The sequence below is a fragment of the Hypomesus transpacificus genome, chromosome 14 (genome assembly GCF_021917145.1).
Source record: "Hypomesus transpacificus isolate Combined female chromosome 14, fHypTra1, whole genome shotgun sequence".
In the NCBI taxonomy this organism is placed as follows: domain Eukaryota; kingdom Metazoa; phylum Chordata; class Actinopteri; order Osmeriformes; family Osmeridae; genus Hypomesus; species Hypomesus transpacificus.
The window spans coordinates 13,985,773-14,011,079 of NC_061073.1; the positions used below are offsets into that span (position 1 = coordinate 13,985,773).

At 42.2% G+C, this 25,307-nt stretch overlaps 4 protein-coding genes across 4 annotated transcripts; 3 read left to right on the top strand and 1 right to left on the bottom strand.

Moving 5' to 3' along the window:
* The first annotated feature begins 396 nt into the window (after positions 1-396).
* LOC124476222 (endoplasmin-like) lies at positions 397-5,818 on the top strand. Its single transcript, XM_047033164.1, has 18 exons — positions 397-577; positions 1,016-1,118; positions 1,524-1,665; positions 1,761-1,877; positions 1,977-2,308; positions 2,473-2,584; positions 2,675-2,794; positions 2,884-3,000; positions 3,114-3,251; positions 3,350-3,427; positions 3,516-3,581; positions 3,670-3,939; positions 4,105-4,350; positions 4,517-4,653; positions 4,784-4,862; positions 4,982-5,137; positions 5,241-5,324; positions 5,436-5,818. The coding sequence occupies exons 1-18, from the start codon at positions 529-531 to the stop codon at positions 5,457-5,459; spliced, it is 2,370 nt and encodes a 789-aa protein (XP_046889120.1). The 5' UTR covers positions 397-528; the 3' UTR covers positions 5,460-5,818.
* A 225-nt stretch (positions 5,819-6,043) lies between these two features.
* Positions 6,044-11,532, top strand: LOC124476221 (cadherin-related family member 3-like). The gene is made up of 19 exons (XM_047033163.1): positions 6,044-6,234; positions 6,605-6,807; positions 7,011-7,167; positions 7,261-7,346; positions 7,451-7,548; positions 7,629-7,730; positions 7,816-7,961; positions 8,050-8,242; positions 8,493-8,658; positions 8,748-8,850; positions 8,963-9,061; positions 9,166-9,407; positions 9,753-9,921; positions 10,058-10,299; positions 10,433-10,626; positions 10,755-10,768; positions 10,870-10,895; positions 10,974-11,022; positions 11,106-11,532. The coding sequence occupies exons 1-19, from the start codon at positions 6,168-6,170 to the stop codon at positions 11,450-11,452; spliced, it is 2,703 nt and encodes a 900-aa protein (XP_046889119.1). The 5' UTR covers positions 6,044-6,167; the 3' UTR covers positions 11,453-11,532.
* Positions 11,533-12,630: 1,098 nt separating this feature from the next.
* LOC124476224 (nicotinamide phosphoribosyltransferase-like) lies at positions 12,631-16,725 on the bottom strand. Its single transcript, XM_047033167.1, has 11 exons — positions 16,585-16,725; positions 15,632-15,788; positions 15,273-15,376; positions 15,021-15,149; positions 14,636-14,794; positions 14,249-14,385; positions 13,829-14,054; positions 13,424-13,543; positions 13,180-13,320; positions 12,954-13,088; positions 12,631-12,788 (listed from the first exon to the last, which is right to left on the bottom strand). Exons 1-11 carry the CDS (start codon positions 16,630-16,632, stop codon positions 12,675-12,677), a joined length of 1,470 nt encoding a protein of 489 aa, XP_046889123.1. The 5' UTR covers positions 16,633-16,725; the 3' UTR covers positions 12,631-12,674.
* Positions 16,726-18,224: 1,499 nt separating this feature from the next.
* Positions 18,225-24,982, top strand: LOC124476226 (cAMP-dependent protein kinase type II-beta regulatory subunit). Its single transcript, XM_047033168.1, has 11 exons — positions 18,225-18,789; positions 20,210-20,245; positions 21,806-21,858; positions 22,044-22,127; positions 22,465-22,571; positions 22,753-22,906; positions 23,284-23,385; positions 23,502-23,576; positions 23,661-23,729; positions 23,821-23,956; positions 24,113-24,982. The coding sequence occupies exons 1-11, from the start codon at positions 18,525-18,527 to the stop codon at positions 24,244-24,246; spliced, it is 1,215 nt and encodes a 404-aa protein (XP_046889124.1). The 5' UTR covers positions 18,225-18,524; the 3' UTR covers positions 24,247-24,982.
* Positions 24,983-25,307: the final 325 nt, after the last annotated feature.

The window sequence follows — 25,307 nt, forward strand, 5'->3', positions numbered from 1 at the left end:
AAGGAAAATAACCTATTATTTCAGATGACTGTTATCAGAAAAAAATCGTCTTAAAAATGTCGTGATGACCCAGCAGAGTTGTGTCAGTGTGTTTAACCTACAATAATTAATCTATAAACTCTTCCGTTGCTTTTTCAGGATCCATGTCCGGTATACCAACCTGCCAATTATATGCATGACATGCATGATATGACAATTATTGTTTGATTTACTGACCAAAAGCAATGGTTGAACAATAATTTATTTCACAATCCTAAATTGACTGAATATTTATTCTTCAGCCAATGACCACGAGCCACGATTTTCATGTATGAAGTTGTACAGAAGAACTTCGATTGGGAGAAATGTCATGTGGATTATACTGCAATTGGTTGGGGTTTGTGCGTGGTGTCCTGCCATTGGTGGATTCAGGGGGTTTAATTAAGGGGGGGTTTGGTTGAGAAACAGGCAGCCTGTCATTCTTAGTGCGTGTTCTGGCTTTTGTCTCAGAAGGCAAGCGTTAAGAAACAGTTTAATAATTTTCTCAAAATGAAACGGCTTTGGGTATTAGGTCTGCTGTGTGCCCTCTTAGCTTTTGGTGAGTATCTGAGATTTTGTAGCTTGCCACTATATAGTCAACGCTAGCCGGAAGGCTAGCTAGGCATAGATTTAAAAAAATGACCAGCTAGCATCTCTCAACTAACTAGCCATTCATGAGGTTAGCAAGTTAAACGTTTTCTAGATGTTTTTTTTACTTGATAGTTATAGTCAGTACTGCCATTTAGTGAGTGACTTGGTACAGTAGTTACAAATAATGTTAACAAGCTATGTATGCTGCTGGTTCCTCGCGTGTTTCTGGAAGTTTCCTTATCTTGCTAGCTAGCCGGTATAACTCAGAACCACCTTTCCCATTGCTATCTTGTTGACGTTAATTGTCCCTGATGTGTGATGCTCTAGAATACTGATGGTTTACGGTAAATTAACTGTTAAGGCCGCATCGTGTTTCTTCAATGCATCTATGACATTTCCCCCCCAGGATCTGTTAGGGCAGAGGATGAACTCGATATCGATGGGACAATGGAGGAAGATCTTGGTAAAAGCAGGGATGGGTCCAAGACGGATGATGAGGTGGTGCAAAGGTAGGTTGCGGTTCACATTGTGGTAGAAATTGTTCGACACATTGCCAATTAGTAGTTACTGTCTATGTGATGTTTTGTGTACACTGAGAGGTCAAGTTCATGGACAGTGTTCAATCTTCTACATGAACTTAGTGTCAACATCACAGAACTTTTGACGGATCGATGTGACACAGGACTCCAACTACCCCAGCTAAATGTGTATTATGACATTGCCTATGAAGAAGCCAACACTGAGAAATCTAGATTTTTATGGGTTTGTGAGAACCATCCTGTGTTAAAATGGTTGTCTACTTTTACGAGCCAGCAAGGAAGCAATGAGCCCTGTGGTCGTTGATATCAGGCGATATTGATGCAGGTAATCCTTGTTCATTTTTATTGTAGCTAATTTCTTGTGTGTGTACACAGGGAGGAGGAGGCCATCCAACTGGATGGGCTGAACGCAGCTCAGATTAAAGAGATCCGTGAGAAGTCGGAAAAACACGTATTTCAGGCAGAGGTCAATCGCATGATGAAGCTCATCATCAACTCTCTCTACAAGAATAAGGAGGTGGGTTGACACCAGGGTGCTGTCTCTGTCAGTTGCTCAATGTGATTAGAGAGGATTGGTGATGCTGACTTGTTTTCCTGTTGGATGGGGTCTAGATCTTCCTTAGGGAGTTGATCTCCAACGCCTCAGATGCCCTTGACAAGATCCGTCTGATGTCACTGACCCATGAAGATGCGCTAAATGCAAACGAGGAGCTGACCATCAAAATCAAGGTAAATGGATGGGACCCCTATTCAAGTTTGTTCTACTCTTCTCCACCAGACAGGCCTCTATTGAGCTCTTCTCTAAACTGACTTGTCTTTTATCCTCAGTCGGACAAAGAGAAGAACATGCTCCACATTACTGACACAGGCATCGGTATGACCAAGGAGGATCTTGTGAAGAATCTGGGCACCATCGCCAAGTCTGGCACCAGCGAGTTCCTGAGCAAGATGAATGAGATGCAGACGGAGGGACAGTCCACGTCCGAGCTGATTGGTCAGTTTGGTGTGGGTTTCTACTCCGCCTTCCTGGTGGCTGACAAGGTCATCGTGTCATCCAAGCACAACAACGGAACCCAGCACATCTGGGAGTCCGACTCCAACGAGTTCTCCGTCATCGAAGACCCCCGCGGGGACACCCTTGGCAGAGGAACCACCATCACGTGAGTGGCATCAGCTTCCTTCCTCTTTCCCGCTGGCAGAACCGTTTTTTCAACATTCTGCCTGACAGAAAACAGTACCTAATTATTCCTCTGATACAGTAGCCTGGTGGTTTTAATCATGATGTACCAGGCCAGTCTTTGAAGGGTGCCTTTTGATCTTCCAGGTTGGTCATGAAAGAAGAGGCCACAGACTATCTTGAGCTGGAGACCATTAAGAACCTTGTGAGGAAATACTCCCAGTTCATCAACTTCCCCATCTATGTCTGGGCCAGCAAGGTAGGATTTTTAGATGGAATCACCGTACAGAAACAGGGCTCCATTTCTAGGCTTTTGAGCTGATGAGGCAGTTCCTCATTCCCTTTGCAGACTGAGACTGTGGAGGAGCCCATGGACGAGGATGCAGAGGAGGCTGAGAAGGATGCTGCTGAGGAAGAGGTGGAGGTAGAGGAAGAGGAGGAAGATAAGGACAAACCCAAGACCAAAAAGGTACTGTCAATGAAATCAAATGACATTTGTTCCTTGACCACCAAGAACTGTATTGTGTTTTCGAATACTAATCAGCTGGTTTCTTTCAGGTTGAGAAGACCGTTTGGGACTGGGAGCTGATGAATGACATCAAACCTATCTGGCAAAGGCCAGCCAAGGAAGTGGAGGAAGATGAATACAAGGCTTTCTATAAAACCTTCTCCAAGGTAGGCGTATTGATGATTTAATCATGTTGTGTTATTGAAGTTCAGTACGTTTTTGAAGTACCAAAGGCAGGCAGGAACTGACCTCCCTCCTTTCTCTCCCCCCCCCCCCCCAGGACACTGATGAGCCTCTCTCCCACATCCACTTTACCGCTGAGGGTGAAGTCACCTTTAAGTCCATTCTCTTTGTTCCCGCCGCTGCCCCGCGCGGCATGTTTGATGAGTACGGCACCAAGAAGAATGACTTCATCAAGGTAGTTATGGAGAATGTTCTTTTATAACACAGCTGAATTAAATTGGTTATTGAATGCATTTGCTCAAATCCTTCTAATTAAATGTCTGTCTCTTGTAGCTGTTTGTCAGGAGAGTGTTCATCACAGATGACTTCAATGACATGATGCCCAAATATCTGAACTTTGTCAAGGGAGTGGTGAGTGAAACTTTAATTAAGGACAGAACCATTGTTTAGGAACTCCAAGGGAAGACCCCTCTGATGCTTAATGACGCTGTTTGAACAGGTGGACTCTGATGACCTACCCCTGAACGTGTCCAGAGAGACCCTGCAGCAGCACAAACTTCTCAAGGTAAGGAGGTCACCGAACAGGAACCCACCCTGGAATCCAGTTTGCGTCACTGAAGTGCAAGGCCTCTCAACCATGTCTTCTCGTTTAGGTCATCCGCAAGAAGCTGGTGCGCAAGACCCTGGACATGATCAAGAAGATCGCCGAGGAGCAGTACAACGAGAAGTTCTGGAAGGAGTTTGGCACCAACATCAAGCTGGGGGTGATTGAGGACCACTCCAACAGGACCCGCCTGGCCAAGCTGCTGCGCTTCCAGACCTCCAACAGCGACACGGTGCTGGCCAGCCTGGAGCAGTACGTGGAGCGCATGAAGGAGAAGCAGGACAAGATCTACTTCATGGCTGGAACCAGCAGGAAGGAGGTATGTTCTGAAGGAACCTGTGGAGCTGAGAGGCTTAAGGGGTTTGAAGTTAATTATCAACTTGCAGAGAAATGGTTCCAGAAGCTCTGGGGTTTGCTTTGAGGGGAGGGTCATCTGCTCCTTGCTTTAGGTTCACACAGGATCTTGCTGTGTTCCCCACTCCAGGCCGAGTCCTCTCCCTTCGTGGAGCGCCTGCTGAAGAAGGGCTACGAGGTGATCTACCTGACCGAGCCCGTGGACGAGTACTGTGTCCAGGCCCTGCCCGAGTTTGACGGCAAGCGCTTCCAGAACGTGGCCAAGGAGGGCATCAAGTTCAACGAGAGCGACAAGGCCAAGGAGAACAGGGAGACGATGGAGAAGACGTTTGAGCCCCTCACCACCTGGATGAAGGAGAACGCACTGAAAGACCAGGTTAGAAGCCAAACCAGTCTAGACATGGGACACCAGTCAGAAACCTCACATCTGCAAGGATTGTTTTTTTGTTGTTGAAAGGGCAGATAAGGGTTGGTAATGGGCTGACTGGTTGAGTATCCTGTTTGTTAACTTGTATTCATTTGGCGCTCCCTGGTTTCTGTAGATCGAGAAGGCCATTCTGTCTCAGAGGCTGACTAACTCCCCCTGTGCCCTGGTAGCCAGTCAGTACGGCTGGTCAGGAAACATGGAGAGGATCATGAAGGCCCAGGCCTACCAGACAGGGAAAGATATCTCCACTAAGTGAGTGACCACTGCTCGGTTTGTTTTGTTGCAATTTTAATCGTCTTAAGCTTTCCATTTTGGGCTCGGGTGTTAACGGCCTCATTTTGTTCAGTTTTTCCCTAATCTAGTATTGTGCTCTCTCTTCCAGTTATTATGCAAGCCAGAAGAAAACATTAGAAATCAACCCCAAGCACCCTCTCATCAAACAGATGCTGAAGCGAGTTACTGTAAGTAATCACTTCATTATACAGTGAAATGATGCTTATAACACTAAGAACTCCATACTTTTCTGTTGAAAAGCAGCTAAGCTGCACAAGTGCCAATGCGTTTGTGTGTGTGGTTGTAGGAGAACCCTGAGGACCAGACGGCCTCAGACCTGGCCGTGGTGCTGTTTGAGACGGCCACCTTGCGCTCGGGCTTCCAGCTGACCGACACCAAGGCCTACGGGGAGAGGATAGAGCGCATGCTCCGGCTCAGCATGAACGTGGACCTGGAGGAGCAGGCAAGTCACCCACACTCAGGAGATGCCGTCGGGACAGGATGACGAACTGTCCTGTGAGGAACCGTTTGTGCTAATATGTGGCTTGTGGATGTGGGTCCTGCAGGTGGAGGAGGAGCCGGAGGAGGAGCCTGAAGAGGTTGCAGAGGAAGAGGCGGAGGAAGTACTGGATGAGGAAGAGGAAGAAACGGTAAGGGCACAGAATTGCTCGACAAACGTTTAATCAGATTGTGATGTCGGTTTAGCAGTCTTGGCTCTTGTGCTCTTGTGTCTAAAGTAATTATCTGTTCTCTTTTTCCAGACAACTGACAAAGATGAGTTATGAGGCACTGAATAAGGGCACTGGAGGTGAACCTTGCCTGGAGCAGTCACAGCGAGACACCAGCTGGAACCAACTGGCACTCTGGGGAGGGCTCCCTGAGGCGGGGGTTTTTAAGGCTTGTGTTTTTGTTTGTTTTGTTTTTTTACATTCCTCATGATTGTAAATTTGTTAATATTTAACTGACCTGTCTACAGAAAGAACAATCCTGTAGTTTGCTCCAATAAATGTTTCTTGGAAAAATGGCATGTGCTTTTTTTTCTATCGATTGAGTTTGCCACTAGAGGTCAGTAAAACATGTACTCTGAAGGGCACAGATGAACTGGATTGATGCCATGTGGGAAATAAATGTAAAAAAAATGAAATTGTGAATATGGTGTGCAATTCCACAAACCTTAGATATGACTTCATACGCTATTGCTCACACTTGAGTCTTGTGTTGATCTTGCTCAGATAAGCAGGGCTGTTAAAGCCTTGTTTTGTCTTTGCTAAGCATGTAGGAAACAACCTGTTACAGTTGGTATGACTAATCACTAAGGCTGGATGACCATAAAGTGTGGTATCTACCAACAGGACCCTTGGCAACACATTTCACAGGGCAACCTGTGAGACGGGTGGTCTGATCTCAACACAAACAAGGTTTTACAGTTGACTTAATATGAGCTCAACAGAGCTGTTGAATACTGTGAGCACTGTTCAGGTTATGAACACTTGATGAGAATGGACAACGGGAATTTCAAATTGCTACTAAGTCTGTCCATTTATTCATGGCTAATAAAAGGTGAGTTTTCTTTACTTTTCTGTTGTGCTGCCTTTGGGTCACACGACCCAAAGGTTCACAACAAACCATCATTGTGTTTACCCAATTTTACCCAATACAAAAACAAATAAAAACAATTGTATTTTAACCATTGCAATATGGGGGATCTGAGACAGCCCAACGGTTACAAGAAAATGCATCACTTTGTTTTGTATGTGGTAAAGTTGTCGCAATACGACGGTGGGTCACAATGACTGATAACACGGGTTAAAAAAAAACTTTATTAATCAGTTGCCTTGTTCTCATTTGACCCTGTACTTTGAGTGTGGGGAAATGGCCAAATATATAAATGTCCCTGTTAAATGAGTTGAAATGTGTTTATCATCCTCAGGATCGACACCAGACGTGTCATTTGTCGGTCTGCCCAGTACAGTCAGCCTGGCAGAAAACAGCCCGGCTGGCACAGTCATCTACAGTTTCCAGATGGTTCTTTCCCCAAGAGCTAGCATTGCATCAGGGTATCCCAGAATACAGAACTCTGACCCTCTCACCAATGCCTTTTTAGTGTCCATGCGTAACACCACCCAGGCCCAGGTAAGGTGTTGAGCTCCCTGACTGCTACCGAATAATCTTTCCACAGATGTTAGACTAGTACTGTACTGTAGCAACAAGAACATGGTTGTGGAGGGGTAAGTTGTGGAACATTTTTGTTATTTCCAAGGTAATTGCTATTACAAATATAATTAGTGTTTGTATACAAAGTGATTCTGACAGTTTCAGGTCAAAATATATTTTAGGTGTCTGTGACTGGGACTGCCAACCTGGATTTTGAGGCTACACCAAACCGCTTTGTTTTGCAAGTCCTGGCTGTGGATAACAAAGGAGATGGTGGTCTTCAGACACTGACAGTGATCCTAACTGATGTGGATGAGCCTCCTGTGTTCTTAGACAAGGGTACTATTTGAACTTAGCACTTACGAATGTGCATCAGTTGTTAACTAGTTCTACCGAAGATTGTGGTTTCCTCATAATACATTTCTCTTCTAGTATCAGTCCTCTATGTTCTGGAGAGATCCACCCCTGGAGAGATTTATGTGCCCACTGTGTCTGACCCTGAGAACAGGCCTTTGACTGTACGACTCACTCAAATATTCACACCCTCTAACAATCATTCTTCGTCGAGAATCGTGTTAATTGTTATTGTGTTGCTTAACATGTTTCCATGTTTTTTATATAGTCTACACTGAATCCTCCAATCCCAGGATTTGGTTTAAACATTCTGTCAGCATCCCTCATCACATCAAAGGAGTTCAACTACCTGACTGATCCCAGAAGGTAAATGGTTCGACATTTACATCGTAATTGTAAAAAGAATCGTCACACAAATGGCACAATAATTCTCCAGTCTTCTCCAGTTATGTTTTCAACCTATCAGTGAGTGATGCGAACAACACAGTGTCCCGAACACTGGTCATCAATATTATAAACAGAAATGATTACACACCTATATTCCTAAAGTAAGTATTCCTCAATGCATAACATTTTGGATTAGCTTCTGTCCCACATGGTGTATATTAAAATGTGAATCACACCCTTTCACAGTAAAATCACTCATTTTACCATCCCTGAGGAGCAGAGTCCTGGATCTGTTGTCACCAACGTTACAGCAGTCGTCCCAGATGACTCCTTTTATGTCGGTTTCGTGTTCTATACAATCAGTCCCAACAACTACCTCACCATCCACAGAGGTGAGCTTGAAACTCACAACCACACGTGAAGTACATCAAGTGAGCCCACTATGTGTCATTAATGGATATTTGATGTCCCGCCTTTCAGATACGGGCTTGGTGACCATTGCCAACAGAATGGACCGTGACATAGCCCCTCTGAGAAAGAACCCATCTATATCTGTCACAGTGACTGCCACCTACCGGCCCCCTGGCCCCCCAGTCTCTAACTCCATCACCCTGACTGTCACTGTCACAGATATCAACGACAACCCTCCTGTCTGCTCCCCGGATGCCAATAGGTTCGTTTGAGACCAAAGTTCCAACAAAACCACCAAGCTGCAACATCATGCCTACTTGCTGCCCTACTACACATTTGTGTTGGCTCGCCAGTGTTTGTTTGAGTCGTGGTAAGAAAGTACATTTAAGAACGTGAAGGAAAGCCTTCGATGCCTGTGAAACAGTGCAATCTCAGGTATTTGCAGTGATCATAACAATTGTATTCTGCGTGTCTGTTTTGTTGTTCTTACCTGCCTGTGCAACTGTGTCCAGGGTGGAGCTGCCAGAGTCAGAGAAGGTGGGGGCCCTCATCACCAGCGTGACCTGTACTGATAATGATGTGGAGCCTGCCTTCACTCAGTTCCAGTTCTCAGGTCTCTCTTGCCTGGGCTGCAACCTGCGCTTTGCTCTGGATCCGCCTGATTCCAACCGTGTTGTGGTAAGATACTGACATCTGAATGTGTTCAAATGGACCATCACTAGCTTACTATGTATTGTATAATTCATTATAGTGAATTCCCTGCACAGCTTACAGAAAACCTTGACTTTGAGGATCCCAGCAACCTGTTTGTTGGTAATGAATACTGCCTGTCAGTTGATGCTGTTGATAAGAATGACACCACCCTCAAAGGTAGTAGCCCCCTCATCCCACCCAAACGTCCATACAGTAACAGGAGGTTTCTAGAAGTTTTTTTCTGACTGAGCTCATTTTGACTTTGAATCCCCCCCCATGACTCTTGCAGGTAATGCGTTTGTGTATGTAACAGTGACGCCTGTTAACGAGTTTCCACCTGTGTTCACTTCAACATCATATCAATACAATGTCTCTGAACTTCTCAACAGTAAGCAATGCACAAAGACAACAGATATTTCACACTGATCATGACATGTTCCAGTTGTTAACTCGAGCAACATAACAGTTTAATGGTCATGGTTGTGCCGTCAGGTGGGACAGTAATCGGAGCAGTCATGGCTACAGACAAAGACCTCCCACCCACTGCAGTCAGTTACTCAATCATCTCTGGAGGTGGCAGCGCTGGTCTGTCCAAAATCTTCTACTTGGACCCCAAGCTGGGACATATTATTTTGTTTGCCCGACCAGACTACGAGACCCCAACGACGATCCACACTCTGCTTATCCGAGCTGTGGATGGAGACCCAATCAGACCCCTCACTGCTACCGTCACGGTATGCTGATGACATAGCAGTTAAATGACTTCACGTACACAAGTAAGACAGAGCCCACCCTCCCCCAGGATATCATCTAAGGCTCCTGGCTACTCTAACGGCAAAATGAAAATGATTTGGTCTCTTGCTCACCCCACTTTATCCAGAAGTCGGTGACACCAGCGCCATCATGTGGGTGTCATGATAGAATCATTAAATAACTACATTCTCCGTGGGGTAATCTCCACAAACCGCATCAGAGGCGGCATGAAAATATAGAAAATGCTGTTTAGACACCTGCGTGACCACAGAGCAGTGGCATGGTTGCACCCTAAGAGTTTGAGTATGTGTGATTCTCTTTCTTAGGTCACCATCAACATCATAGAGGCCAATGATGAACCTCCCTTGTGTAGCCCCAATAAGACCAACCTGGTTGTTCCCAAAGACCTTAGGGTCGGCACCAATATCCAGGGCTTCATCCTGTCCTGCACAGACAAAGACTCTCCACCCACCTCCTTCATCTACTCCATCTCAGGTCATCCGACGACATGATCCGAATGATACTCAGTAGACCCACCATGAACATGGGAAAGCACACCGTTCATTCAATGAAGTTATGACAGAATCACTGCATTGCTATATTCTCCTTAAACATGTCTCATGTTCCCCAGGGGCCAGCAACCTGAACAATCACTTTGTCTTCTCCCATGCATCGGGCACTAATGTCACACGGCTTCTCTTGAGGGAGCCCTTTGACTTTGAGAGTGGCCTGGATCAGGTGTGGCAGTACAGCCTGACTGTGCTGGTCTCTGATGGGAACCTGAGGGATCGGGGGCCGACCCAGACTGGCACCATCATCATCAACATCGCTGTGGTGGACCCTGATCTCACCACCATCATCACCACAACCCCTGTATGTACGCTTTTTAGTCTTTTTAATCATAAAAAAATGTATTTTTAATCATAAAAATGCGTTTGATAAACCTTAAACGATACACTGGTACAATGCAAAAGACCAGGGTTGTGTGCTGTGCGCCCCCTTGTAGCCTCGCGTCACATACATCCATATGACTGAGAACTCGTTCAGCATGCAGGACTGGTATGTGTGGTTTGTCATCGCCCTGGGTGCCATGCTCCTGCTGGGGCTCCTAGCGTGTCTGCTGTACCATCTGGGGAAGTGGCTCTCCACCAAGAAGTGCACCTACTGCCGACGCCCCCCAGTGGAGCACAAGGAAGTCCTGTGAGTATGACATGCTGTCCGTCTCACCCATAGAGGATTTCTGAAAGATTCACAGACATTTGGTCAGTGTAAGGAGAGGTCTCCTCATTAAGTAGTGACTCGTTTTCTTCTGTGTTTGTGAGATACAGCATAACAAAGACAGGTAAGAGGGGCATTATTTTGTGTAAGCAACACACCAGATTATCATCCAATTACTTCAACCTGTGGAAAAACCTGTCTAATGCATGGCTGTACATTTGACAGCACCTCCCAAAAAAGTAATCCTAGAGGTGAGTTTATAGCCTAGCTGACGGTAAAATATCTGTATAGTTGTTTTTATACAATCGTCATAACATGCTCTTTTGTAGGAGGTGACCAAGTTCAACACTGTGTTTGATGGAGAGGAAGTCGACCCCGGTAAAAGTTTTTTTCCTTTTTTTTCCCTTGTTTATAAAATCAAAGCTTGACTTTGATTCGCTCCGTGTGTGCTTTGGTTTCAGTCACAAAGCGGGTGTATGAATACAACAGCAAGTCAGGAGCCAGACGCTGGAAGGACAGTGGCGTTGTGGTCGAGTCTCGACCACAACCCGAAAGCAGCACCTCGGTCATCTCGGAGATGCCCACCAGTCACCAGGACCACTCAGGCCCCGGCCAATCACCTTTTGGGAGGGCTGACACTAACCTATTGCAGAGCAGGAGTGAGGCTGAGGGAAGGGTGTCTGAGGAGCTTCGACACATCACCAGAGGATCCCAGTTGCTAAACATGAGATCAGGACCGTCCGCTTCATCATCTGCCCAGTCAGCCAGAGGTGTGGCAATTGAAGTCCATAATATTTCTGAGGTCTAATACTGATCTTCCATTCCTACTTTCACAAAAATTACATGTGTGCCACTGAAAAAATGCAACACTTCAATGATATCAATAAATCAACGCATGAATGAACAGTGAACTGTGTTTGCAGTGATTTTTTTGTTGTTTAGTTTGTCGTCTTGTTTTGCTAGTGTTAAAGAAACTGTTGGGATTCCACTTCTAAATTTAAAACCTCGGTAGTGAATATCAAATCAAAATGTAATTGTATAGCCCTTTTCACAAGCAATGTCAGAGGGCTTCACAAACACCCATAGAACAGCCCCTCAACCAACCTAAACCCTCAAGGAAGACAAGGAAAAACTCCCAAAAAAACTCACTAGAGGAGACAACATTTAAGAAAACTTGGGAGGAGCTATTCAGTGAGGGATCCCCTCCTCCAAAGATGGTTAGTGAACGTCATCAACGTGATGATGATTGCATGGGAACAGTTTGTGTATCTTGTGGCTTGATTTATCAGCTTCATCTTTATAGAATGTGTGACTTGGTAACGGTATGGCTTATCTAGATTCCACTAAACTGGTGTTGATTGTTGCTCAGAGTAACGCTGCTATCTCTCCTGAGAGGTTGAGAATGTGTCAATCTCAATTGATGATTCATTAAAAAACACTATCAAAGACAATATTTGCCTTTCGCATATCTTTTATGCTCCTTTGCTACTGTATTTGCAATATCTATATACTACAAAAAGAAACAGCAACTCTTTAATTCATTGTTATTGTTTATTACAGGTATTTCCCCTCCCGTAGGTGTAATGCTTTTGATTGAAAACGTTAAAAAAAACGGGTACGTGGGAAATGTTATTATTACAATTTTGTTTTATTAAAAGGTTCCAATAACAATATTATGGAAACACTAAATTTACAAATCAGCATAAGGTTATATAACTTAATCTTAACAACTTAATCAACAAGAAATTGAGAATATGAAAAGAAAATGCTCTATACAGAGCAAAACCAAAGAAAATGAGACCTTACCCAAGTTAGCATGTTGTGAATGCTTTTAATCTAATTATGGCAGAATAACCATCACACATTTGAAAACAATTGCTAGAAATGCTTGCTTTTTTTATTCTAAGAGCTGTTCAATCATCTTATCATGTCAAGTCGGGATTTAGGTCCTTTTGAATCTTCTCCAGTCAAGGTTCTAAAAGGAGGTAGTTGTTCAGAGCTCTCTGATTTGTGTAGTTTAAGTGACCGTCTCAGTTATCCAGACTATCCAGCTCACTGTCCTTAAGCTTAGCATTGTCTCGCACCTCATCAAAAGTGTACGTCTTTAATATTAAGCCATTTTGAAAAACTGTGTGGAGCAGGTCCTGGGAAAAGTAAAACATATGTTACATGATAACTGTAATGAGGTAAATATGTATCATACACAACATGGTCAAATGAAAGTCTTTAATAATTTTTCTATTGAATATAATGCACCTTGAGGCTTGGTAAAAAAAGAAAGAATTGTAATTAGGTAACAGAGTACTTACAGCACCATGCTCCTCCAAGTCCCCCTTCCCCTCTTCCAAGGTCATAAAGTCTCCCTCCTGTGTTTTGTGCAGTGACAAACGACCTTTCTTTGACCTTTTATTAGGGTCTGCCACAGGATCCTTGAAAACGTTCACCTGTATCAAAACAATACAACAATATAATGGATACATTGCTACCAGTCTACTTATAGAAGATCAAAAAGCTGTATGACCCTGATGGACTTACTCCAAGGCCGTTGGTCACAACATAACTGCATTTAAAGCAGCAGTTGAGCTTGTCTCTGGTCAACTTCTGGAGCAGGGCACCACCTGACCCAAAGCCAATGTTCTCAATGCTCCATCTATGCTGTTTCATCCCTTCCACTATCTGAATGAGAAACAAATAAGAATGAGTTTGTTCTGCTCTTTCCACACTGGGATAATGCAGTGCCAAAGAGCTTAGATGTGAAGTAAGGGGGTAGACTGAGTACCTCCTGAAGAGTGTGGATGTCAACTCCGTCCCCCTGGATCACTCGGATGTAAGGGGGCAACACCTTGTAACCTCTGCCGTTCTCTGTAGAACCAAACCTTTTTCCCAAAATCTCCAAAATCTTGGAACAAACAAGAAGAACATAGTGCATGTTTAAGGAATGCAAAGAGGGGAATTGTGGCAACTGGAACTCACTGCAGCATTTCATTTGAGAGACTAGCTAGCAAGATAAAGTTGTGTTCATGAGCTGGGTCCAGTTGCCTGAGTCAGAGGAATGAAGGCAGAGGGAGATTAAAGGAACATAACATTTGACACGGCTATGACCATATAATGCTATGCACAGTAGGTGGTACTCCCAAGACCAACTGTCAATACTTTGTGTGTTAAGTGTTACAAAAGAAAATACCTTGAGCACTGTTTCTAAGGGGTCTCCTGAATCTGGTCGAATGATTAGCGGTGCATCAGGACCGCGAGTCTCAATGAGGGCCCTTAGCTCCTTCCCCCAGATATTATCACAGGCATTGTAGATGTCATAACTGTCACTGACGATGGACACAGGCACCGAGGGGAACTGTCGCACTATGTGCTCAAAGGCCTCTCTCTCGTGGTCCTTCCCCCAGGCAGTGATGGTGCTGGGAATACAAGATTGTTTTTTAATATGTCTTTTTTTTAAGGACACTAAAGAACAGTGTAGTACCAACCACAAATCAAAAGAGGGCGCAAGAGCACGTGTGTGTGCCACTGTACTTATGTCATTTGATTAAATTAGTTACTTGAAAGTATCTGTGCTACCTGTGTCTCTGTCCTATCTGTGTCTCTGTCCTACCTGTGCTCTGCTGCTGGCACAGAATATCCCGACACAGGATCCTTGGAACCATAATACTTCTTAATGACACAGATGCCTGTTATAGTGTCAGTGCCTTTGAAGTTGACCAAATGTGCAGATGATCCAATGCCAGCACTCTGAAATAAAACAGAATAAATGCAGTCTGAGGCTACCCATGCTCAAACAGGAAATAGTCCTGGAATTATCTCATTTTTTCCATTTGATTTGAATAAGAAACATGGCTCTTGGTGTGCAAAATAAAATTTGAAATATTTGGTTTAATTTTTTATCACTTACAAGAAAAATGTCACATAATCAAAATACTTTGTGACAGTTTGTGTCAATTGTTACTATTTACTTTCATGTACAGCAGACTAAAGGCATCACCTCTTGAGAAGAGACTCCCCTGTAGCCAAAGTCATGCAGTTTATACTCCAGGCCCTTGAGGCTTCCTGATGTCTGCAGCAGGTACTTGGCCAGGATCTTCTTCTGCTCCCTGGAGTTTGTAGCCACTGTGATTGGGTACCATATCTGTACCAGGATCGTCTGGGAAGGAGATAATGAAAAGAGATGTGTAGATGATAATACCATAGTACAATGTCATACCTCTTCTAGAAAATATAGTGGGTAGTTAATGGTATGTGAACATAGTTTTGTAGGTAGAGTGTGAGGTCAAGGAGGTGAGGGGTTTGATTTAAAACAGGAAGTAGATTGGGCAGCCACATAAAAATGATTTAAAAACATAGAGCAGACTGTGTTTTATTGCTCTGACCTCCACCCAGTTGGTGAGCCAGTAGCACTGTGGGTCTGTACTCTCCACTGTGAAGAGGACGTTCCCCCGAGGAATCACACTCCCCTCTGGCACAGCCTTGATCTCAATGGGGAGGTGGCCGTCATACTTCTGAAATGCCACACAACCACAAGGATCATCATCCGAGTCACTTGAGAAGACATTCTCTTTCTCCAAATCCATTTAAATCCCAACACAAAGCCACAGACAACTACTATCCTAAATGCCTCTTACCTCCAAAATGTATTTCCAGCCTTGCTCATTGAACACATCGTCCTGAAAGTGTTCCTGGTAAACTTCCTTTGCCTCTCTGATCTTCTCTAGTGTCACTACCTTCCCTGAGAATACAGTACAAGTTAATGTTTCACATCATTTTGGAAGGAAAGTAAATGCATGAGTGGGAAGTGGGACTATTGAAAGAAAAAAACTAGTGCAGAACAGGATTAAGCTTGAGCTAATTTGCAGAGATTACAACAGAAGTTTGTAACGTCTGAACGTGTTGTGTATTGTGTAATGCAAATCTATTGTATAATAAAGATGAGTGTATGATTCTGACTCTCTTGGTCAACAAGACCCTGTATACATCATGTTACCTTTGAGATATCTTTGGAGAATATACTGAAGTCCATAGAACACAGTTTTGTCATATCTCTCTATCGGGCTCTTGGTGGAATCTGTTTTCTTTGCGCGGCACTCAAAGTAGGAGTACACTTTACTAGTGTTGGGTGGATATTGCTTATAATGTGAGACCTGAAACGTAACAGAAATGGAAATACAGTTAATCACATTGTAATACAACAACAATGTAAGCTAAAGTTATATAATATAAACGATAACAGACTCCCCCTGAATCTAATAGCCACATAGTCATCAAGGGTTTTTGGCAAGGCATCACCAGTGCATGGCCCAGAGTTACTCTGTGACTTGACCTTTGTATCACTGGCGGTACCCTTCTCCTTACCTCACTTTACCCCAAAGGAATGTGTTCTCTAAATGTCAGTCTACACCAGCCGCTCCCTGTTCTATTGCTATACAAGGCTGGGCACTGAGGCAATTTAATTGACACAGTCCCAGTCTGATTAGAGGATATTAGAGATATAAGAGAAGCGGATTGAAACACTGACTGTTCTCATTGGAGGGGAGGGTCAGGGTTTCTTATACTTGAAATGGGTTGGTATATAGACCATAGACTTGCAGGTGGACAATCATTCGCAAACGTTAATGTCAAAGTCAGTTTGTCCTAAATTACAGAAAAGCTCATTTGTTGGCAGGTTATAAGCTACAATGTGGTACTGTAAAACATCTAATACATAAATGGGGTTTTGAGTATTGTTGCAGACTGTTTATGAAGCTGACCTTCAAATAAAACATACGGAATAGCCTACCATAATTAAATAGTTACACTTTCACTTTTGATATCTAGACCTCAATCAACCATGGATTTAGCAAGAACCGAATCCAGTTGATGTGCTTTACTAACTTTAAGCTAGTGTACTATGGTCGACTAGATACGCCACTGGCCCCTAGTTCAATCCTGTGCACTCACCTTGTACGAGTCTGTGGCCAGGAGTAAGTTGAAGTTTCTGTGCTCCATGTTAAACGCGCGTGACTAAAATTGCAGCTGTCACTTTGTACAAATCTGCGCTGAGGGGCGGGAACAAGAAGCGTATGCATGATTGGATGTGGATTTTCGAGGAATTAAGAAGATAGGAAAAAAACTGTTGTCAGACATTGTTTTCCTGTATTACGTTCCCATGCCATGAGGAATCATCACCCACAACATCGACGGACTTGATGGCAACATTTTCCAACACCCTAGCCAAACATTTTGTTTTGTTTGGGAAGTTTCCCCCTGTGTTCTTCTATAACAGCAGAGGGAAGTGTAAACGTAAACAATAACAAAAACATTCAAGAAACAGTCTATTCTCAATTAACACGCTAAAATCCTTTACATAAAGAACTGAAAAATTGAAAGGCTTTATTGTCATTTTATAGCTGCATACAACGAAATTAGGAGCGCTAAACCCCATTAGCAAAGATGTAAATAGACCTTTTAAGTACCAGATGCTCTAATTAAATAGCCTAGGCAATCGATTAGTCACGACCGCTGAATTACAAGTAGGCAACCATGCAGATCGTTTTAGGGTGAAAACGTTCCATTAGGAAATGTTGGCTAATTTGAAGATATTGGGTAAGTTACCAACTCTTGCATATTGCTCATCCCTTCCCTCTTATCAACCCTAACCCTTGGAAACATTTCTAGGCTATTTGAGGTGTCAAACATAACATGTGAATAGAGGTGTAGCCTACTTGTGCTATGTGAGTCTAACTTAGACTTCTGAACATCCATGAGTTATGAGTCCCCTGCCCCACGCCTGAGACGAAGCACACAAGATGTCAGGTATTAAAATGTATGAGATAGGGCCTGTAGGGCCTATGTTGCATGAGGAGGGCTCAGTTGACACAGAAGCACAGCAGATGAAGCACCGAAGTGATGATGCTACTCAGTTCATTCAGGTCAGATTGATTTATCAGTTCGCCTTTACATTTTTGGCCTTCATTCACATATCCTAGACTATCAGTACTAGGACCTTCGTTTTTGGTTGTGAGAGGAACATGTATTTTTAAAAGAACAAACACAATGCAGTCCCTTAAGAATCCCTTGTAAGTGAGTCTTATTTCCTCCAGCAAGCTACAGCCGTTCTAGTAGTTTCCTCCCTATAAAGGACAGGAAGTGTGTCAGATAAGGAATCTATTTTGAATGGGAATTGTGATAGGCTATATAGTAGGCTACTGTAACAGTAAAGTTAATAGCAAAGTCTTGTCTCTTATAATAATACTAATACTACTAGGCATAGGTTACTACTAATAATAATATGCCCTTAAACACATTTAGCTCTATATTATATAGAGCATAGAATTCGCCTTTGACTGCATATCAAAAGTTCGCCGTTTCAAATTTCAGATGAATCACTTTGAAAAAAAGAGAGTGATAAATGTAGGCCTATTATTTGTATAGTCATATTAATATAATGTAAAATAAATACACACCTAATTAATTTTCTTACAAGACATTGCAATGTCAGGCGAAAGTAAAATGTATGCGTCTCCTGATACACAGAGGACACATCTCACACTGTTTGCTTGATTCACATTACATGAGTCAAAGCTTGATGCCACTGCAGTTTTTTGCCATCGCTGCGGATCGCATACGCAATCCCTGGGTGGGTGGTTGCCATGGATTCCTGGGTCACATGCGTGGGTTTCCTGTAGCCAGCAGCAAAAGATGCTAGGACCAGAAATCAGAGCCATTTTCATTCAACATATTGAAAGGATTTCATCTGGATTGAATGGAGACCAAGAATCGGATTATTACAGCGACAGAATTATTTTTTTGTTCATGTACAAGTACAATCGATGTAAATAGCCGTTGTCCATTTCGCAGCAAACCATTTTGTACTTATTTCTCGTAGATTTACAACAGGAATGAGTATAGAAATTCCTGCAGGACTGACGGAGCTATTGCAAAGCTTTACCGTAGAAGTGTTGAGGAATCAGCCTACAGATTTGCTTGAGTTTGCTGTGCATTATTTTTCCGATTTGAAGGACAGTGAAACTAGTGGGGCCGCGTTTGGCAATGACCAAAATTCGACCACAAGACCTGGGAAAGCGGTCAACTTCATCGAAGAAACCATGCAATATGATTCAGAAAATGGAGAAGAGGAGGATGAGGACGACGAAGAATTCGTAGGTAATATAATATAATGGAACTGTAAGAAACGACATTGTGGATAATAGGACATTCAAATGCAACTTTTCTATTGTGGTCATAAAAACCCCGTAAGCCACTCAGACAGCGATGCATAGGGTGAATTGCTCGCCACATTTTAACAATGATGCCTATCGAGGTAATAATGTGCCATATATGGTCATGGAGGCTGATTGATGTCAATGAACATGCTGCACAGCTGTGTAGCCCTTGATCAGAGCAGACAGCTTATCGTGAGAATGACATCTTTGCACAATACTTGTCACCGTCATAGTTGGAGAGGATGTGCTTATCACACCATCCTCTGCAGGCCTACAGTTGATATTATTGATGGCACAAGTCTGTTGACTACTAAATTGCTGATATTTAGGGGACATTTGCTGACAAGTGTGTTCTATATGAAAGAAAATATGGGTAAAAAAACAACAATGTGCTCTAGGCCCAGGAGTAAACAGCTATTGTGCAGTTAAAAATGGTTTCGAATGGTTTCAGTTCAGTTAACATTCTAAATCAATTAAGGTCAGTATATTTTGCAGACATTTGATTAATGCTTTTGATGGCAAACATATTTATTGGCCCGTGACGTATGGCATGAATGGACTGACTTTCAGGAATCTTGTCAAAAGGCTACATTTTTCTCAAAAACATGTGGCACAGTATTCATGAAAGGGAAGTCAGATGGCTCAGCGGTTAGGGTATTGGGCCATTAATCAGAAAGTTGACGGTTCGATTCCGGGCTATGCCAATTGATGTTGTGTCCTTGGGAAAGGCACTTCACCCTACTTGCCTCGGGGAATGTCCCTGTACTTACTGTAAGTTGCTCTGGATAAGAGCGTCTGCTAAATGACTAAATGTAAGGCTATGGTCAGCAAGTCAAGTTCTGTGGAATGGTCAATATATTTGAGGACAGGTCCATCCAATCTACATGTTGTGCCTTGGTAGTCTTTGGGATTTAGTCATGAGGCATAATCACATCACCAACCCTGTGCCTTCTAATGTCATTCTGCCCTCTTGAGAGCTTGGTATGGCTAGAGCAGCTTGGTAATAAGGTATTCATGCAAGAGACCTCCCACCTTATGTATTTTTCATGGGGGGCTGTTGTTTTTTTTATAGCCAAGTGCTTCACTAACATTTAGGTTAGAGAAGCACATTTACTACACAGGACTCAGCCACAATGCTTATTGAAATGAAATTGAATTTGAGCCAATTTTGCATCCCTGGTAGAGTTAAATGGAGGGGGGGAAGTGGGGCAGTCAGCTGTTTGTCAAAGTAACTTGCCCAGTCTGGATTAGCTTTGGTCCAAGCTAAACAACACACATTTCTCTTATCGGTTTCGTTCATTATTGATTCAGCAGGAATTTCTCAAAATAAATGGTTCCCTTTATGTTTGACTATATTACAGCCCCAGTGATCAACAGATTCATCAGAAGAGCCTCAGGTATGTTTACCTCCCATGATTTTGGTTTACATAAAAGAAACCCACAGAAACGGTAGGGTCAATGCTCCATAATATCCCAAATAAACCTGTAAACTAACATTGCATTGGAAACGTGCAGCAAGAAATGTGACAACATTTTACTTGGAAACCGATATTATTATCCTGTATTTCTGCTGGCCTGTTAGGTCTGCTGATATTGGTGAGCTGCTGGTCAGGGACAGCAGCTTTGGGGTACGTGCTTGTAGTGAGACTAACGCCAGCAATCATGATTTAGTTCTCTCAGTTCCCAGAACACAGAACCATTTCAATAATTCAATTGACCTTATCTGGAATGTTCAATCCACCATCTGGTCTTTTATTGTTTATTTCAGAGATACTTTGCTGCTTCTGAGGGTATTTTAGAATGGAGTAGCAAATATGTTTTTTTTTAATCAAGTGTGTTTATTTATTTGATATAACTTATGAGGTTTAGGTATAGAATTGTGGATAACAATGCCTGGATAATTCCACTCACTTGGAAGATGTCACATTAATCATTTTCTCGCACTTCCTTTGACTTCCTTTGGCTTTGACACATTCTTCCCTCAAAAAGGCCTTAGCAGATTTGGCCCTGAACAGAGCACCTTGAGAAAAAACGGTTTCATTTCTCCCTCCCACTGCTTATAATAAAGATAAATTACTGTCATCTTTATCTTCCTTTATGATTTGAAACAGCTTACTTTCCCCAAGGTCTACGTCAGTGAATGACGTGGGACAGGCTGAAACTAGGTGCAGAACACTGTGGGTGAACATCACCTAGCCTAATCTCTTGTGTGGGACGGGGCATTGATCCAGACAGCACAGCAGTGTTGGCACTGAAGCTTATCTGTCCGCATGTTGGGTCATTAGATGGCTATAGCCAGTGGGTAGAGGGAAGTCATACCAATAGTGTATAGCCTCTCTCTATAGTGCAGAGAGGGCTGTCTTGATTTTCCAGTCTCTTGGACTGTGCATTTTGAAAGCCTTAGAGTTATGTCATGTATTATTTACTTGTCTGTAAAACACAGTAGGGATTATATAGCTCATTAAAACGTATTAGAAATGATACACAGTAGAGGATTTTAGACCCAGGTTTTTTACATCCACTCAATTGCAATGTTGAAATATTGTCTTGTCTGGTTGGCTGTGAAGTCTTTTGTGATATGTTTACAAAAGTAAAGCTTTATTAGGACTACATCATTTTTTTTCCACTACATATCTTAGTGATGTAATTGAATATTTCCTTACAGGAAAGAGAGAATCAATATTTGTGCAAGCGACATCCTGACAAAATCATATTACATCCAAGCACTTTTGAGAACAGTGCCATTTATTGAATATTGCCCTTAAATCCACCAGTATCAGACAGCTGCTTATATGACTTGGATTATGTATTTTCGTAGTCCTCTCTCTTGGACCATTTCCCAGACATCGTCTTTGTTTACAAAGTCTGACAGCTTTTGTCGAACGGGATTTTACATTTCTGGTCAGCTCATTGTCTTGCAGTGAATGTGCGGTTTACATTTCTCGTCTCACACACAGTATGTGCAGAGGCCTTCAACCCCGATGAAGAAGACGAAGAAAAAGAGCCATGGGTGAGCAGTTTCTCCTACTATCGGGTTGCCGCAAAAAAAGAACACTTCTCAGACTTGACAAAAGGGGAATTGCTGCAAAGTGTTTGTCAACAGTATGTGATAGAAACATACCTTTTGCAGGCCTTGTGTATCTCACGGTTGCATGAGTAACATGCATGGGCCTATTGTTTCTGTTGGGTTTGCAGGTCATCCATCCTAAAACGGATGAACAGAGGCAGAGGCTACAGGAGGCGTGTAGGGACATCATTCTGTTCAAGAACTTGGACACGGTAAATGGACTGTTCCAAAACCAGAGTCAGAGAGGGACTTTTAGTCCACTGTTGTGGTTGCGTGGACTCTCCCAGTTCCTAATTTACACATTAAGGAGAACAGTACATAGCCTGGGGTCGACTGCTTTTTTGCCATGGCTCAGTGCACTCTCTGGCTGCTTAGACAATATTTGTTGTTGTTGTTGCCGCAATGACATCATATAAAGCAGTGCAATGTGTTTTCCTTAATATAAGATTGTATCTTGTATCGTGCCTAATCAATCCCAATAAAAAGGCTTTTATTTATGTTGTTAATCATAAATCTAAATGTGTATCATTTGATTTAATAATTCCATAGGAACAAATGTCTCAAGTGCTAGATGCCATGTTTGAGAAGGTATTTGAAGTGGAAGAGCACGTCATTGATCAAGACGATGATGGCGACAACTTCTATGTCATTGAAAGGTAAATTCCTAAACATTCAATGCTAATAATTTATGTGTCTCAGCATTTTCCTTAAAGGTGAATTCTAATCATGCTACTGTAATCACGCTGCTGTACTAAGCAGTGGCCAGTGATGATGCGATTCACTATTCCATGTATATCCTCTTTTTCTCCTTTATTCCTTGCATGACATCTCTTGCAGAGGTACACTGGATATATTCATGAGAGCTGACGGTGTAGAAAAAAACGTTGGATCTTATGACAACAAGGGCAGCTTTGGGGAGCTGGCACTGATGTACAACACCCCTAGGGCAGCTACCATCATTACCACCTCACCAGGAGCACTTTGGTGTCTGGTTAGTACTGTAACTCCTCATGTTGGACACAGTTTCCCTCTAAATGCCACTGTCAGTTATAAGACGATTGGCAAGTTGTGTGTCCTGGCTGCAGATATTTGGAAGTGGCCAATATTGGTGAAAAAAAAAAAATGATTAGGCCAAGCACCTTAGCGTCAGATAAATCGGTAATATAGAGGTAACATAATCAGATGGTTCAATATAACTAAGGAAAGTCATTTTTGTTATGCTGGTTTTTAAAGTTTACGTCAATGATATTCAGCACTACCCGCTGGTAAATATTAAGATCAAATAATAAAACCTAACCAATACTAGTTACGTATTGGAAGTTAACAAGTTGCCTGTTATCATGGTGAATGTAATATTCCTTGTTTCAGGACCGTCTGACATTCAGGAGGATCATTGTTAAGAACAATGCCAAAAAGAGGAGGCTGTATGAGGCTTTCATTGAGACATTACCACTGCTAACTTCATTAGAGGTGACGATTCCTAAATTATTTTCTGTAGATATTCTTCATCCTCTGTAGATGTTTCTTTTTGTAGATGCCTTTTAAAATATCACAAATCTGTCTTGCAACTGTCCTTTCATCCCCAGCTCTCTGAGAGAATGAAGGTCGTAGATGTGTTGTCCTCAAAAGTTTACTGCGATGGAGAACAGATTATTGCTCAGGTTGATTTTTTTTTCATACCTTCTACAGTTTCTACAGGTACAATGCACCGTATTCTCAGGATTATGAACTTGTTTTTGTTGCAGGGTGATCTAGCAAATTGTTTCTACATTGTTGAATCTGGCCAAGTTAGAATCACAATGAAGAGAAGCAGGGTAAGTGGACATTAGATTCAAATCTATTCCATCTAAAAATGGTACTGTTGGATAAAGGAGTGCCATTTGTTGTTGTTTGTTTTATTGCCAGACGAAAAAAGACCAAGAGGATGAAGAGGTGGATATAGCCACATGCTCCAGAGGGCAGTATTTTGGCGAGTTGGCACTTGTCACAAATAAACCCAGAGCCGCGTCAGCCTATGCTGTTGGAAGCGTGAAGTGTTTAGGTACTTTTGTGACTGTTAGTACTACTGTATGTGTGAACAGTGAAACATGCAACAGACATCAGCACCAAAATTATAATGAAGATTGATCTGTTTTAAACGTTACAAAGGCCCGTGCTTTTAGCATTTGTGTAACTAACCTCTTATTGTATTGACCAGTTATGGACATTCAAGCCTTTGAGAGATTGCTGGGACCATGCATGGACATCATGAAGAGAAACATTGCCAATTATGAAGAGCAGCTGGTTACCCTCTTTGGGAGTAGCACTGACATTGAGGATCAAAATGCATGAGAATGAGAAAAGAAATAACCAGCAATGAACTTTACTGAGCTGAAGAATGGTGGTATTGGGGGATGAAAAATTATACTAATTATTATTTTTTATTACTATCTTTTTATTATTAATTTTCCTATCCAAAATGGGAAATTCTTTATCTTACCATTAAGGGAAACATTTTAAAATATAGATACAAATAGTATATTGTCCAAGTTTACAAACAATGGTAAAATATTTGTTGTGGAAGATTAGATTGAAGTTTATTCTTAAACATAGAGACTCTTATTTTTTTGTCACAAAACAAATAGTTTTCATCATATGATTTATGTTTTTATTGTCTTTCAGCATCACTTGTTTGCTTACCACTTCTGTGACAGCATATAGTATATCCTACCATGATATTCTTAATGACAATGTCATATAGGACAAACATTCCTGTGCCAAAGGTGATTAAGTATAGATGACAGCCAACTATTTGCTCTATTATTTAATAATAACATTTTAATAATTACATTTTCCTATTGTCACACTTTGAGACTTTTTCTTTCAGAGGAAGATTTCTGTGTAATCAGGTTTTGTACTACAACAGCTGTCTTGTTACCTTTTTTCATCAGAGAATGTACATTTACTGTTTGGGGAAATATGTCTATATACAGTAGGCTATATGTAATTTAATGAACTGTTATTTATTGTTTACCATGTGTAATATGGCAGTAATGCCATAATTTTGCATAAAAACATCACAAACGTGGCTGGTCGTTTTGTAAAAGTTGACTGTCAGCTTACCAAAAGTATTGGATATTATGACTTGATAAGCCTAATCATCAATGCAGGAAACTGCACTGCAAAATCAACTGCAGAAAAGGACACTAAAAGGACACTTTGTTTGGAATTCCTGTTGTTTCATTTAGAATTGAAATGCTTGTGCCAATTAACAAAGTATGATGTTTTAGCCATCACTTTCTGCAATGACAGTATGTTTGTGTTGTCTACCTCTAAATTATACAACTTCACTTAAAAAATGAATGTTACGACTGCATACTCCATAGCAGCCTGTAGTGGCTATTTATCCGTCG

Coding starts and splice junctions, on each gene's coding strand:
- LOC124476222 (XM_047033164.1), top strand. CDS start 529: ATGAAACGGCTTTGGGTATTAGGTCTGCTGTGTGCCCTCTTAGCTTTT. Junction 1,119..1,523: donor GATGATGAGGTGGTGCAAAG/GTAGGTTGCGGT, acceptor GTGTGTACACAG/GGAGGAGGAGGCCATCCAAC. Junction 3,940..4,104: donor CTGGAACCAGCAGGAAGGAG/GTATGTTCTGAA, acceptor TCCCCACTCCAG/GCCGAGTCCTCTCCCTTCGT.
- LOC124476221 (XM_047033163.1), top strand. CDS start 6,168: ATGAGAATGGACAACGGGAATTTCAAATTGCTACTAAGTCTGTCCATT. Junction 7,168..7,260: donor TCCTGTGTTCTTAGACAAGG/GTACTATTTGAA, acceptor TTTCTCTTCTAG/TATCAGTCCTCTATGTTCTG. Junction 8,851..8,962: donor GAATGACACCACCCTCAAAG/GTAGTAGCCCCC, acceptor TGACTCTTGCAG/GTAATGCGTTTGTGTATGTA.
- LOC124476224 (XM_047033167.1), bottom strand. CDS start 16,632: ATGGAGCACAGAAACTTCAACTTACTCCTGGCCACAGACTCGTACAAG. Junction 15,377..15,631: donor TCTCCAAAGATATCTCAAAG/GTAACATGATGT, acceptor CTGTATTCTCAG/GGAAGGTAGTGACACTAGAG. Junction 14,055..14,248: donor GTGCCAGCAGCAGAGCACAG/GTAGGACAGAGA, acceptor TTGTATTCCCAG/CACCATCACTGCCTGGGGGA.
- LOC124476226 (XM_047033168.1), top strand. CDS start 18,525: ATGAGTATAGAAATTCCTGCAGGACTGACGGAGCTATTGCAAAGCTTT. Junction 18,790..20,209: donor GGACGACGAAGAATTCGTAG/GTAATATAATAT, acceptor ACTATATTACAG/CCCCAGTGATCAACAGATTC. Junction 23,577..23,660: donor GAGAACAGATTATTGCTCAG/GTTGATTTTTTT, acceptor TTTTTGTTGCAG/GGTGATCTAGCAAATTGTTT.